Source organism: Pediculus humanus, genomic scaffold (genome assembly GCF_000006295.1).
Source record: "Pediculus humanus corporis 1103172108289 genomic scaffold, whole genome shotgun sequence".
Classification (NCBI taxonomy): Eukaryota; Metazoa; Arthropoda; class Insecta; order Psocodea; family Pediculidae; genus Pediculus; species Pediculus humanus.
Window position 1 is genome coordinate 115,031 of NW_002987858.1, and position 15,189 is coordinate 130,219.

Here is a 15,189-nt window from a genome sequence, read left to right on the forward strand (position 1 = left end):
GAAAGAAAGAAAAAATAATTTTTTTTTCCTCATCTTATTATTATTATTTATTATCTCCTACTCAAACCACTAAACTGTAATTTTAGTTTAATTTTATTTGCTGTTATTCAAAGAATCTCGACACACGAATAACTCCTCAAATTATTATTTGAATTTATTTTATCATCATTATTATCATTAATTTTTTTTTTTTTTTTCGAAGTGACGCGAGTGTTGTAAAATTTTTTTAAAAATGAAAAATGTTTTGATTATTGTCTTATCAATTATCCTGACTTTTGCTACGGACAAATGTTCAGCGATTTTAAAGGAAAAACGTAAGTTTTACGTCTTCAATTTTTTTTTTTTTTTACTACCTTCCGCGTACTTTAACCCATATAAAAATTATTATTATTATTATTATTATTATTATTATTATTATTATTATTACTTTTTTTTTACATTTAAAATTTATGCGACGTCACTAACTCCGACGTAAACTTGTCGAAATTTTTTTTTTTTTTCCTCTAATGATAATAATAACACACGCGCTCTCGTTTTTAATTTTCCTAGAATTTATTAATAATAATAATAATTATTATTATTATTATTTTTTTATTGTGGGGGCGGGAAGGTAATTTTTAATAGGGTAACTGTTATTAATAATTTAAAACGTTATTATTAATATTATTATTATTATTTGTTAAATTAAAATTGTTTTCATCCGGTTGATTTTCGAGGTTTTTTCTTTTTCCCTTTTATTATTATCATCATCATTATCATTATTATTAAGATTATTATTATTATTATTAATTTTTCCGATTCGTTCTCGAGTCGATTTTAAAAAATTTTTTTGCCTGGATACGCGTCTGAAAAATGATGAAGAAGAACTTTTCATTCGCTTATTAATTTTTTTTTTCCAAACGATAAATGTATCGTTAATTATTATCATTATTATTATTATCATTATTAATATTATTAGTATTATTATTATATAAGAAATGTACGTTTAAAAATAAGTATTAAAAAAAAAAAAATTTTTCGAGAGGGGATAAAAAGCTAAATGAAAAAATTATCGCAACACTTATATTTCAAGTTATTCTAGTGACACGACTTATAAACGGTTATTATTATTATTATATATAAAAACTCGAATAACCGTGTCACAATCGAACCGACAAAAAAAAAAGTTGCAACCTGACCAACCTTAATGTTGTTTTCGGTTTATCGAAAAAAAAAAAAATTTCGATTTGTTCATCGTTAAAAAAAAAAAAAAATGGCGACGATGTCAAGGCGGAGCAGGTAAGAATGGAGGAAGGGGAGGGGAGGAGGGAAAAAGCGACAACGACAAACAACCCTCGCGGCAAATTATACTATTTAAAAAAATTTTCCATTCTCTTTAACCACGTTTCATTCAAACAAAGATTAAATAATTTTTTTTTTTTTTTTTTTTAGCGAACGAGGACGTGGAAGCAGATAAAAAATACTAATTTATAATTTTTTTTCTTTTTTTTTTGCAGCGAGCTTCATAGAAACATGTTTCATGAGCGAACCTGATTTTCCAACTTGTAACGCACATTCCGTACAAGAAATATTTGCAAATTTAAAAGATGGACTACCGGAAATCGGTTTGCCGCCAATCGATCCGTTAAACGTAACGGAAATCAGTCTTTTGCAAGGTTCCGGCCCTGTTTCGATCAACGCCACGCTCATGAACGTTCGAATATTTGGTTTTTCCAAAGCTATCGTCAAATCAAACAAGTGAGTGCAAAAAAAAAAAAAAAATTTTTTATCGATTTCCCGACAGCAAAACAAACAAAAAACAAAATGGCGTCCGGTTGGAATTAATTTGTTTAAAAAAAATTTTGAGTTTCCGGTCACGATTAGTACCAAATTTACAAATTATAAGACCCATTGCGTAATGGTAAATAATAATAATAATTAGGGTAGCGTAACGCATGGAAAATGACGTAACGAATGGGGCAGGTCACACGCGTGTGTCACCACCGCGCAGTCTTATCAGGTTCTTATCAGGTTATTATAACATTTCAGAGTTTATCCGCAAAAGGGTTACAGTTTCGTGACGAAATTAAGATTGCCGAACATGAGAATCGAAGGAAATTACAACGTACAGGGAAGAATTCTTTTACTTCCGTTGGTCGGAAAAGGTTCTTGTTGGTTCGAACCGAGTAAGTCCACATTCCTTCATTTCCCCCCTCCTTCGATCGTGTCAACAGAAATTAAATATTTATTTGTTTAACCTTTTTAGAAAATATGGACGTGGAAGTAAGTCACGACATACACATCGTACAAAAAGAAGGTTTTAATTTGTTCAACATAACCGGAGTCCGCGTTAAATTCGAAATGGAAGGTTTAAAAATGAGATTGAATAATTTATTTAACGGTGTCAAACAATTGGGTGAGTTTTTGATATACACCGGAAGTAAACAAAATGCAGGGTTGCCAACAAAATTTTCTTTCATTTTCCAGAGGAAAGTACGAACGCGTATTTGAACGCAAATTGGAAAGCTGCTAGCGAATCTCTCAAACCCATTTTAAGAAAAACGATTGCGGACATTTTGATCGTAATACTTAAAAAATTATTCGATAACGTTCCAGCAAATTATTTCATCGGTGACGTCACATATCAAGGACCGTAAAACGTTTTTTTTTTCGCACAACTACTTCCGGTACCAAAAACAAAATATTATTATTTTTTTTTCTATTCATTTTTCATACCATGATGATCATTTTGAAAAAAAAACATAATCATAAAAAATGGAGGATTTTTATCGGTTACGCGCGCGATTTTTTTTTTGATTTTGTAGCAGGTAAAAAACGCGTTTTTTTTTGTTCAAAAAAAAAAATTTTCCAGTATTATTATTATTATTATTATTATTATTATTATTATTATTATTAATTTAAATAAAAATTCAATTAAATATTATAATTAACCGACCGATTCCCTATTTTTTTTTTTTTTCGTATCCAGTTTTTGTTGTTTGTTTGTTTGTTGAAATTTGTACCGATTTTTTTTTTCTTTTATAACCACAACAACGACGACAACGACGACGAAATTCTCTATCTAAAGTTCACGAAAGGTTAAAGGTCGAATTTTTTAAAAAAAATTACGTAAAAAAAAAAAATTACGTAAAAAAAAAAAATTACGCGGCGTAATTACTGATGCAATCGTTGGTGCCACTTTTTTTTTTTGCTACGGTTAATATCGAAAAAAAAAATTTTTTTTTTTTTGTAAAGTTTACGAAAATTTTACCCGATATGAAATCTTCCATCATCATTATTATCATTATTACATAAAAATAAAATTATTATTATTATTATCATCGAGGCACGCGTTTCGCGAAGGAAAAAAAACGCGCGAAATTTTCAAATCGTCGGGAACAACAAAAAAAAAAAATGAAAAAAAAATAAAAGAAAAAATTTACGTTTATTTATATAAAATAATTAACATAAATAAATAATAATGATGATGATGAATATGACGATGATGATGATGATGATAAAAATAATAATAATAGGAAAATCATGGCGGAAGTATCATGTCGAGTGGATATTTGTGATAAATATTATTCGAAAATGTTTTAAACATGTCGGATATGCGATCTTCCAAAACGGGTTTGATTTCGTCAACTATTGATTCCCAATTTTGATTTAAAAACGAATTCATTGCATCCCCTATCGTGAGAAAAAGAGGATTAAAAATATCGATTCGATATATCGATAAATCGAATTAAATAATAATAATGATAATGATTTACCCAATTCTTTATCGCCGTTAAATAAATCGTCCAATCTTATTGATGCGTGTCCTATATTAAAATGAACGAAAAAATCTTTGACGTTGAAATACGTTTGTCCTTTTTTTTCAAAACGTTCGCCTTCCATGAGAACGTTCGCTTCGATATCGGCTAAAATTTAAGACGATATAATTAGTGATTTATAAATGGGGGGCTGGGGAGGTAGGGGGGGCAAACAACTCACTGTAATTTCCTTCGCTCATTCCTTTTCCGGTTATCGGCATCATTAATATTTTACCATCCAAATCGTAATCGCTTATCATGTGTAAAAACGGAAGCCATAATTTTAATCTAACTCTATCCTTAGCTGGTTCGACTCTTTTTTTTTTCCGACCGGAAACACAAACGAAACAAATTAATCTTTTGGAATTTTCCAGAAAAAAAAATTTATCATCAACTTACTTTATGCTTTTTATAACGAATTGACTCGCACCCGTGACGTGTATGTTCGTGTATGTAGATTGTACGGTTACAGGTCCTTTTCCTTGATTAATAACTATTTCCGGTACGATCAAAGGTTCGCAAGGTGGTATACCAAATTCGGGGATTCCTGTAATAATAATAATAATAATGAGAATTTAAAAAACAAATTTTTTTTATTATCGTAAATTCATTATTATTAATATCGTTATTTACCCGTGACCAAATGGGGCCTCAATTTTTCAACGGAATCCTTAACGCAACCGTTTAAATTCGGATCGCTTTGACTGCATATTTTTAAAAATGTTGCTGTAAATAAATAAATAAATTTTTTGCTGTCGTTAAATTAAAACAAAAAAGACAAACGGGCGCAACGGGGGGAAGTTGATGAAAAAATAGAAAATATAAAAAAGAAAAACTTACGAATTTTTTTAATTTTATTATCTTCCGTTTTTCCCACGGCAATATTACAATTGCATAAAATTAATGAAACGATAATAATAATAATAAAACGCGTTTCAAACCGAAACATTTTTTTTTTTTTTTTTTTTGCTCGGAACAATAGACTGGACGAAAATGATACGAATCGTTAAATGAATTCAATAATTTGCTGATGATGTTATTAATTAATTAATAATTAATTAATTAAATAAAAAATTAGGTGAATGCATATATGCATTAAATCAATGGAAAATGGTCATAACTTACATTTGATTACGTCATGAAAAAAGGATTTCATTTTGGGGGAAAAAAAATTACACGTCTACCACCCCCTAAGCTTGTTTTTTTCCCTCCCCCCAGCCCGGAAGTCCGTTGAAATGACGTCAACGGTAATTTTTTCGGTATTATTATTAAATAATAATGATAATGATAATTTCGAACTTTGATTTTTCGTGACGTCATTAACAATTAAATATTTGTTTTGGTAACGATTTTTCTCACGACGCCATTTTTTTTTTTTTTTTGTTTGTATTCAGTCCTTGAGCTTTTGGACTACGAAGAACCTACGAACCGTTTGTCGTTTTAAAAAATTTGCGAAGGGGAGGGAGGGAGGGAGGATGCGTGGAGGAGGAGGAAGTTTAAACAACGAGGTACATTCAATTTCATTTGTGCCCTTTTTAAATTTATTTAACTGCGAAACTTTTTGAACGATCATCAAAAACCTAATTTAATTTATTTTTCTAGGTTAACAAATAAAAAAAAATTTACAAAGCAAGCAAATTGAAAAAATTTGTTTGTAAACAAATAAATCGAAACGAAGACGAGGAAAGCCTAGAAATCGTTCTCGAATCGAACCTTTCGATATAATCGAAAATTTCAACAAGAAAAAAATTTTGAAGAAAGGGAGAAAAACTACGTAAGAGAGAGTTCGTAGTAAAGAAAATTTTTTTTAAAATTTTCCCGAGCTCGTACAGGAAACGGAAATGAGATAAAACGGAAATGCGTATAAGAAACAAAAAACCAAGGTAAAAAAAAATATATTAATAATAATTTATTTATTTAGGAAATAATTTATCATAGGGTATTGTTTTAAATAATTTATTTATCAAATCATCGATGAGCATTCCGATGACGGATTCAATGGCGGGTTTTATCTCGTTTACGATATCTTTCGAGTTATCGTTAAGAAAATCGTTTGTCGTTTGACTTAAAACCGCGTTTCCGTTGAATAAATTCGCGAAATGTACTTTTGCATCTTTTATATCGAGTTTGAGCGTCGAATCTTTCACTTGAAGATGTTCCATATCTTTCTTTTTCGTTATTATCGCCATGTTGGCAAAATTTGCCGTCGTATCAGCTGCGCAATAAACAATCATCATCATTATTATTTCGCACAATAAGCAAAAATTATTAATAATAATCACGTGACATTTGACTTACTTATATTGGCTGTAAATTCTCCATTTCCTCTTATCGGAAGTAACAAAACGTTACCCTCTATAACGTAATCGGATATTAATTTGAGCTTTTCGAAATTGACTTTTCCATCGAAATTAACGCCGTTGTTCGTAAACGTTCCCCTGCGAGGGAAAAACAAAAATTAACGATGATAATAATGACGATGATAATGATAATAATAAATATTTACCTGAAATCGGAAAATACGTAATCGCTTAAACCGAATATTTTAAGGTTGTTTAATGTCGCTTTAAAACTCACGGAACCGGTACCCTGTTCGATTTTAATCATGGGTATAGTCAACGGTTCGAACGATGGAATGTTAAGTTCTTTGATTCCTAGACAAACAAACAAACAAACAAACAAAAAATTAAAAAAATCGATCGAATGAAAAAATGGAAAAATAATCGTTTGTTTGTTTACCTTTCGACATGTAGGGTTGTAAAACGGCCGTTGCTTTTTTTAAACAATCGTTAACGGTGGGTGAATTTCTCTGGCATGCCTTTATATAACTCGCTGTAAATAAAAAGAAAAATGGGGGGAGGGGGTGATAAGGTTTATCACGGTTTAAAAATAATAATAATAATAATGAGGATGAAAAAACTCACGTAAATCTTTTGCTTGTACTGTTAAAAAAATAAAAAAAAAAAATAAATTAAAAAAAATTTTATTCATTTTGAACGTTGTTGTTGTTGTCGTAAAATAATAATGATAATAATACGATAGATAGAACAAACGGCGACGACTCACGCAAACGCGTTCACACAAAAACAAACACGCGCGAAAAAAAAAAAAAAAATTAAAGCTTTCTTGAATAATATCAGAGACAAAACTGCATTTTAAAATTTATATAATAACTATTTATATATAAACTGACCTTCCAGTTTCAAGTTTCCTGGAATAAAAAAAAAAAAAAAAAAAAAAAAAAAAAAAAAGTCCTTCAAAGTTTTTTGTAAGGAAATAAATAAAAAAAAAAAAAACTCGTGAAAAAAAAAAAAAAAAAGAATCACAACAAACGTATGGTAAGGGCTACAACAACAACAACAACTCGACCCTCGTCGTATAAAGATGGCCGTCAAATGATTTATTAAAATTATTATTATTATTATTATTGCGACTGGGGTTAAACCTTTTTAATTAAAAAAAATGGCGGAAAGGAAAAAATTTAAAAAAAAAAAAATTTCGTATTCGTGAGATTTTAAACGGGGGGCGGAGCGGATGCGGGAAACAAAATGGCGACGTTTAAATTTAAGAACGTGTTTGTGAGTGTGTGTGTGAACGTGGCAGGAGTCACAAAACAAACAAACAAAAAATCGTTATTATTTATTCATGAATGAATAATTAATAATTAATAAATAAATAAATCGATCGATCGATATTAAATTTTTTTTTTTTTTTCGTCGAAACTTCCGCGTTTTGTTTAATTAATTTATTTTTTTATTGATGATAATAATAATGATAATGATAATGATGATAATGATACGTAAATAAATAATTTATTTAATTAATTAATTAATACTCCGATCGTTGGTCAAATTTTTTTTTTTTTAATTTTAATTTCCACGATTCAAAATGTCATCCAGGTCCGTTCGAATTTTTTTTAATTTTTATTTTTAATTTAAGGACGTCGGATTAAGGTCATTTTTTTTTTTTAATTAAAATTTAATTTTAATAAAATGTATTTATTTATTTATTTATTTATTATGAAAAGTTTGTACGTAACAAACAAACAAACAAACGCGACAACCTTTAAACAAACGGGAACCGAAAATTTTTTCTTAATTTTTTTTCCGTAATTTGTTTTTTTTTGTATTGATGTTTGCATAACTTGAAAATTTTAAGGGGTTTTAATTGATTTCCTCCCCCCTCCCTTAAATAAAAAGAAATTATCCGCGTCTTCTGCTTTTTTAAATAAATAAATAATTTTATTTTTAACAACAATAAAGGAAAAAGGAATATTACGGGAAAATTTAAATATCATCGTTATTATTATTATTTATTAAATAAAATAAGTAAATGAACGTTTTCGTCACGTGTTTTTTTTAACGGATTTTATTTAGTTTTATTTATATCGATTTATCGAATTAATCGAACGAATCGATCGATCGATCGATCGATTTATTATTATGATTAATATACGAAATATCCTTAATTGAATTATAAGGAAAGAAAGAAAAGAAAAAAAATTAATTTTTGATGAGTTTTTGCCGTGAGTGAGCCACCAACTAGTTGACCTTCCGATTCCCTTAAGATTATTGAACTTCATTACGATCAAGTTCAAAAAACTTTTTTTCGAATCTTAAAATTATTACGTAATACGCGGGAGACTGCGTAATAAATAATCTTTTTTTCTATAAGTTTTTTTTTTCTCGTTAATTTAAAACGCATTTCGATTTTGCCTTCTCCTTTTATAAATTTAAATATTTTGACCATATATGTACGTGAATTTTTATTTATTTATTTACTTTGAATCACTTTCTGTAAAAATCCGCGCGATTTCATCTCTCTCTCTCTCTCTCTCTCTCTCTCTCTCTCTCTCTCTCTCTCTTATGACTCATTTTATTTTTAAAAAAATTGATGACATCAATACAAACATAATATATTTAAATTCGTCAATGTGTACTCAATAACGAATTAATCATTATTATTATAATCATTATTATTATTATTATTACTTAAGAAAACATTTTTTTTTTTTTTTTAATAATTTTGAGTTTTTTTTTTTTTACTTATGCAATTTACGATTTTTTTATGTATGTCAAAATGCATTCTCAGTATTTTTCGGGGGCGTTGAAAGTTAAAAAAAAAATCAAAACAGCGACGATTTGGGTAAAACAGTTTTTTTATTGTTATTATTCGAATGATGACGTCGTAACATTAACAAAACGAGTTTAAAATATAAATTAATGACGTCATAAAAAAATAAAATTAAATACGTGTACGCATATGAAAAAATTCATCGAACGGATTCGTTATTTAATGAATTTTTTTTTATTTATTTGGTGGGGGACGTTTAAAAAAGGTTAAAAACGATTAAAATGATTTGAATGAATAGTGATAATAATATTAATAATAATAATAATAATAATAATAAAGGAAATCGAACGGTTACACACGAAACAATAATAAATTTTTAAAGTGAAAAAAAAAAAATACAAATACGAATGCTCTGACTCATTTCCTTTCAAAGATAATATTATTATTATTATTATTTCGTTTTGCTATTTTTCAATCAGACAATGAAAAAAAAAATTCACGAATGAAATTTATAATGATAATAATATTCGCGATGGAAACGAACGGTTCGAACGGTAGAAACGTTCGATTTAAAAAAAAAATATTTTTTTCATCTTTCTCGAACGTAAAAAATTAATTAAAATTTATATCGGTCAACTTTTTTTGATGGTGTAACGCGCACGCCCCTCCCCTCCCCTCCTCCCTCATTCTCGAAAGGGCCACGGACGATTAAAAAATTTTTTTATTGAAGGCCATCTTGTTTTCCTTGAATATCAATAATAATTAAAACGTTTATTTTATTGTTTTCGTCATCATCATCATTTTCATCATCATCATTATTATCATCATCATTATCATCATCATCATTATCGTCATCATCATCATCATTAATATTTTAATGTAGTCCAGTTTTGGAATTTTTGTTACTTAAAAACTTTTTGGATGAGTACCAATTACAATTATTTATCAATACTCGATATTTGTGACGTCAGTCCTTGACCGGTGAAATTGGCCCACGATATTGTAAAATCGTTTTATCAAATGACAACAAACGTTCCAGCTTTTTAATCCCTTTTAATCCCTTTTTAATCTTTGTCATTATCCGTATGATGATTTCAAGGTCACTCTCGTTCACGTATTTCATACAGTAAAGAAAATTTTTAAAAAATTTTTTTCCCGCATTTTCCGACGGCGCGATATCGATTTATCGATTGGATTCGATATATTAATTCCTCCATGTTTTTCATGTAAATTAGTAGCGAATCCAGGAGAAAAAAAATAATTCGAAAACCCTTTGGAAAAATATTAACAGAGTAATTATTAATTATATATTCATTAATTTCTTTTTTTTATTGATTTCTCATCGAGTTTCGATATAATAATCGATCGATCTATCGATCTATAAATAAATAAATTTTCTATTTTTATACATAGTAATAATAATAATAATAATAATAATAATAATAATAATAATAATAAGAATAATAATAAATTTTTTACAAACGCGTTTAAAATTAAAAAAAAAAAAAAAAGTGATGGATACGAATTTAAAATTTTTGTTGTTTGTTTGTTTGTTTTACTTTCACTACTACTAAATCTTATTTAATTAAAATTAATAAAAGAAGAAGAAAGTATTTTATTAATGTCGAATAAAATAATAATAATAATGATAATAATGATGATAACAACAACAAATCCATTAATAATTTACATTTAAAAAATTTATAATAATTTTTTTCCTTTTTTTTTTTTTTTTTTTAAAAAAATTCGAGTCAGATTTTTTTCGATTTCACAATTTTATTATAAAAAAATTAAAATTTTAGCACGTACGCACGCACGTGCACGCACACGCACACGCATACACTCACACGCGTACGACCCATTCATCCATAAAAGAAAAAAAAAGATCGTAAACAATACATGTTAGAAATTGGGAAATTTTAAATAAGCCAAATAATTAATAATTTCGATACGATTATTAATAATAATAATAATAATAATTGGGTCGGAGGAAATAATAATAATAAAGCGTTTGTTTCTTGTGTTGGTTCCAAAAAAAGTTTGTTTTGATATTCGTGATAATATTTTTATAACAATTATTATTATTATTATTATTACGATAACAACAGAAAGGATCAATAAATTATTATTTAAAACGATCAAAAATTAATTTTATTATTATTATTAATAAAAAAAATCAAACCGTTTGTTTATAAATAAAAATTTCACTCCTTGTTAAAAAGAACGTGATTTGTTATGTCATACGAAAACCGAACAACCGAACAACAAGTGGACAAACAACAACAACAACAACAAACTCAGTTCAATGACATACGAAATTAAAAAGTTTTAAAAAAAAAAAAAAATTCACCATTTCTAGACTTGTTGTCGTGCACGTAACCACTTTATTCATTCATTCATTCAAAAAAAAAATAATTCTCCAGGTCGATTAGAATGTTACGAGCATTTCCAGTCTGGAAAATGCACGTACGCACGTACGCACGCACGCACGCACGCACGCACGCACGCACGCGTAATCCTCGTGGAAAATGAAAAAAAAATTTTCTCTTGACCGTGACATCTTTTTTTTCTTATCGTGATAACGTTGATAACAGAAAAATAATTTCGAAATAAAGATTTTCCCACGTTGCACGTGTATTTATTTTTAAACGTTCGAATATATATATCACGCGCACTCACGCACCTTTTTTTTTAAACATTTTCCAGAATTTTCTAGAGAAAATTTTAAAAGAAAATAATTATTACGTATACGTATGTAATTAATAAAACGCGTACGTACTTTCACTCGAGTTACTTATGTCATCGATTAATTATTATTATTATTTTTTTCACTTTTTTCCCTCTCCCCCCCAGCCTCCCCTTTTAAATTACCTTCCCGGTAAACGAGTAATAATTTTTTTTTTCTCGACTTCCGTTAAAAATTTTCCGCACGGAAACGACACAAACTTTACTAAAAAAAAAAATTCGCGAAAAAATTCAATTCATTTTCTTTTTCTCCATCCACGATCATCCCCAAAAAAAAAGAAAAAAAATCGAATGAAACAATCGATATATCGATCTATCGATCCTCATTATCGAAAAACTTAATGCGAACTGGTACAAACAAAACAACAACAACAACAAGTCGTTAGGGGGTGTTTTACGATAAGGGAAATTAATAAAAATAATTTTTATTAATAATAATTTGTTGTTTGTTTTTTTGAAGTGGTGGGGGAGAAATCTTATTGAGAATGGATTGTTTGTTTGTTTGTTTGTTTGTTTGTTTGTTTGTTTGTTTGTTTGTTTGTTTGTTTGTTCTTGTTACCCTACCGAGTTCATAAAATTTTTTTTTTCGTAATCGATTACATAAAAAACATTTTTATCCCTGTTAAATGTCAATGGTAGGTAGGAGATGGAAACAAATCGGGATATTGGAATGGTGCGTGTGTGACCTGTTAGTGACACCTAAGGCTATGGGTCATATGTTGACATTGTCTCTTAAAACGTGGGGAGCAAGTAATAATAATAATAATACTAACACCTTGAAGAAAATTATTTAATAAATAATTACAAAATAATTAATGATGATTGATTGATTGATTGTTTGTTTGTTTTCGATATCTGTAAAAAAAAAATTTTTTAATACGATAATTGTTAGATAAATTAATGACAGGTCCTGACACGGGTGACACAAACAACAAACGACAAACAACAACAACAACAAAACATTTATAAACTCGTAAATCACTTTTAATGCTTTCATTGTTTATAATTAAAAAAAAAAAAAATTTTCTTTGTCGATGATCGAAATTATCGACATTACGCGTTTAATTTGTTTTTTCTAATGCCACTGTCGGAAAATTTAAAAGAGTCACGTGTATATTCGATATATTATTATTATTATTATTTACGTAACATCCTTCAATTATTGACGAGTACACACACAGAGAAAAAAAATGAACACACGTTTAAACCGCGACACTCGTTTGCCTGCCTGCCTACCTTCGCCTAACTGAAGGCCAGGGTTAGGTGTTAACAAGAGAAAGAAAAAATACAATTATTATTATTATTAATATCTTACCCCTTCTCTTAATAATCCATCGGACGGATTAACCGGAAATTAATCTCATAATACAAGTATAATAATAATAATCATCCCTTTGTATAAAAAAAAAAAAAAGAAAATTTTTTATGGTATCGTATTAAAAAAATTTCCGGGTCGACAAACCAGGTTAGTTGATGACCAGAGGTGGTGCCTTGCCTGGTCATTTAGTTAGGATCATTGATCCTTCAACACGTGTGCCTGAATTCGAGTATTATGCATTCTTATTATAAAAAAACGGCGCAATGTATGTGCGTGTGCGTGTGCGTGTGTGTAAAAATAGAATCGATTTTGTGATTCGATCCAATAGTCACGTAGACCAAAATTCTAAAAATAGAAACTCTCTCGTTTATATATCAACATTCTTCTTCTATAAAACAAAAAACAAAAGGTTCAACTTTGTAGGTACCTCCTCCTATATACCTTGGGGTCATTTAATCCGGATTTAATTTCGACATAGCCATTGCGAAAACGTTCGACTCTTACTTACTTACCACTACTCAACACGTCTCATTTCCCATGAGAACTTTCTTTTTAACATAAATCGTTTTGATATTTTTTTTTTGTACAAAAACAAACAAACAAACAAACGACGAATTGTTGTTTGGATTCGATGTGGATGTTATTTTAGATTAAACCTTAATTATAATAATAATTAACGGAAAAGATGAAGTAAAAACACACAAAACAAACAAATTTTAATGTTCCCGATTACGGGGGGTTGGTTGTTGATAACAAACAAATTTCCGTATTTGATTCGTCGTCATCTTATTATTATTATTATTATTATTATTATTATTATTATTATTATTATTATGATTGATTTATTAGGGAATTTTTTTTTTTTTTTAAACAATTTTGAAATCCCGAATTACGGGAAAGGTCAACGCAACTATTAACGGAGCAATTATCTATACTAATAATGATGATTAGTCTGATGAACTTTTTTTTTTAGGTACTTCCTCGGGTCGGTGACAGATTAGGGGACCGGGGGGTTTGTAAAAAAAACAACGAAAAATCTGATAATTTCTTTGATGTTTGTTTGTTTGTTTGTTTACCCTTTTAAAAGACACACGTGCGTTTCAAAGAGAGAAAAACAGGAAGAAAATCTGGAGGGAAAAAAGTTTATTTTTTTAAAAATAATTTTCGTTTGTCCTCGCCAAGGTCAGGGAGGGGGAGGGAAGGGAAGGGAAGGGGGAAGTGTGAAAATTAGAATAGGTACAAATTCTAAAATTAAAAAGTTTTTCGAAATACTAGAAAAAAAAAAAACAAGAGGAAAGTCAAGACCATGACACAAAATCTAAAAATAGATAGAAATCTGGACCAAGTTATGTTGTTGATTGTCCAACGTTGTTAATGTCAAAAAATTATATTTAATGATCTAAGGGTTGCATAAATGAGTAGGAGTGGGAGTAGGAGAGGGGAGGGAGAAAGGGGGGAAAAGGGCAAAACGAAAAAAAAACCGGCAAAACTCGTGTTTGCTTTCTAAAAATAAAAAATAAAAAATTTTAATAACGAACCTGATTTGCAACACAAAATTATTAAAAGAAACAAAAGCTAAAAATACCGTTTGTTACTTTTTTTCGAACGTGTCACACCACCCCGTTTAACGTGTCTTTAATTTCCTTGACCGCCGGTATTTTGGAGGGAAAAAAATATATTTAAAAATAATTTTTTTTTTAAAATCAAAATCTCGTCTTTTAAACTAGGTTACACTAGGAATATTAATAAAATTAATTTTTTTTTATCGATTTTGATAAAAAAAAAATTTTTTTCTTTTTCTCCAGTTTCTATAATTAGCTCAAAAATTTAAACTGGAGAATTAATATCAAAATGAGCTCATGGACGATAAGATGACGATGACGACGAAAAAAAAAAAAAAAATTTTTTTTCGATTTGGATTACGAGGCGAACCGCGTTCGTTTGAAATAAAAAAAAAAAATGTTGCAACCGAAAAAAAAAAGTTTCGATTTTTTTTTTGCTACAACAAACAAACAACAAACACCCTTACCTATTTTTTATACAAACCTTTTGTTACATTGACGAGAAAACAAACACAAACGATCCATACTTAATAATTTGACTGCTAACAATCGCACATAAATAATAATTTTTTAATCGTTTATTAACTAATTAAATTCTTTATCCAAAAAAATTTATTATTATTATTATCATCGTTCGTTTGTTGGGGCGTTTGTTTGATTGTTTTTAATTACGTTTTTCCGTTTCGTAATATTA

The 15,189-nt window shown here is 28.5% G+C and overlaps 3 protein-coding genes across 3 annotated transcripts; 1 reads left to right on the plus strand and 2 right to left on the minus strand.

Moving 5' to 3' along the window:
- Positions 1-1,252: 1,252 nt before the first annotated feature.
- Positions 1,253-2,636, plus strand: Phum_PHUM534940 (high affinity nuclear juvenile hormone binding protein, putative; the record flags this gene model as incomplete). Its single annotated transcript, XM_002431494.1, has 6 exons — positions 1,253-1,278; positions 1,432-1,442; positions 1,497-1,737; positions 2,029-2,165; positions 2,246-2,395; positions 2,467-2,636. The coding sequence occupies 6 exons, from the start codon at positions 1,253-1,255 to the stop codon at positions 2,634-2,636; spliced, it is 735 nt and encodes a 244-aa protein (XP_002431539.1).
- Positions 2,637-3,520: 884 nt separating this feature from the next.
- Phum_PHUM534950 (protein takeout precursor, putative) lies at positions 3,521-4,746 on the minus strand (the record flags this gene model as incomplete). The annotated part of the gene is made up of 6 exons (XM_002431495.1): positions 3,521-3,672; positions 3,756-3,905; positions 3,979-4,112; positions 4,197-4,344; positions 4,431-4,523; positions 4,638-4,746. 6 exons carry the CDS (start codon positions 4,744-4,746, stop codon positions 3,521-3,523), a joined length of 786 nt encoding a protein of 261 aa, XP_002431540.1.
- A 964-nt stretch (positions 4,747-5,710) lies between these two features.
- Positions 5,711-6,788, minus strand: Phum_PHUM534960 (protein takeout precursor, putative; the record flags this gene model as incomplete). The annotated part of the gene is made up of 5 exons (XM_002431496.1): positions 5,711-6,012; positions 6,096-6,235; positions 6,304-6,451; positions 6,537-6,629; positions 6,722-6,788. The coding sequence occupies 5 exons, from the start codon at positions 6,786-6,788 to the stop codon at positions 5,711-5,713; spliced, it is 750 nt and encodes a 249-aa protein (XP_002431541.1).
- Positions 6,789-15,189: the final 8,401 nt, after the last annotated feature.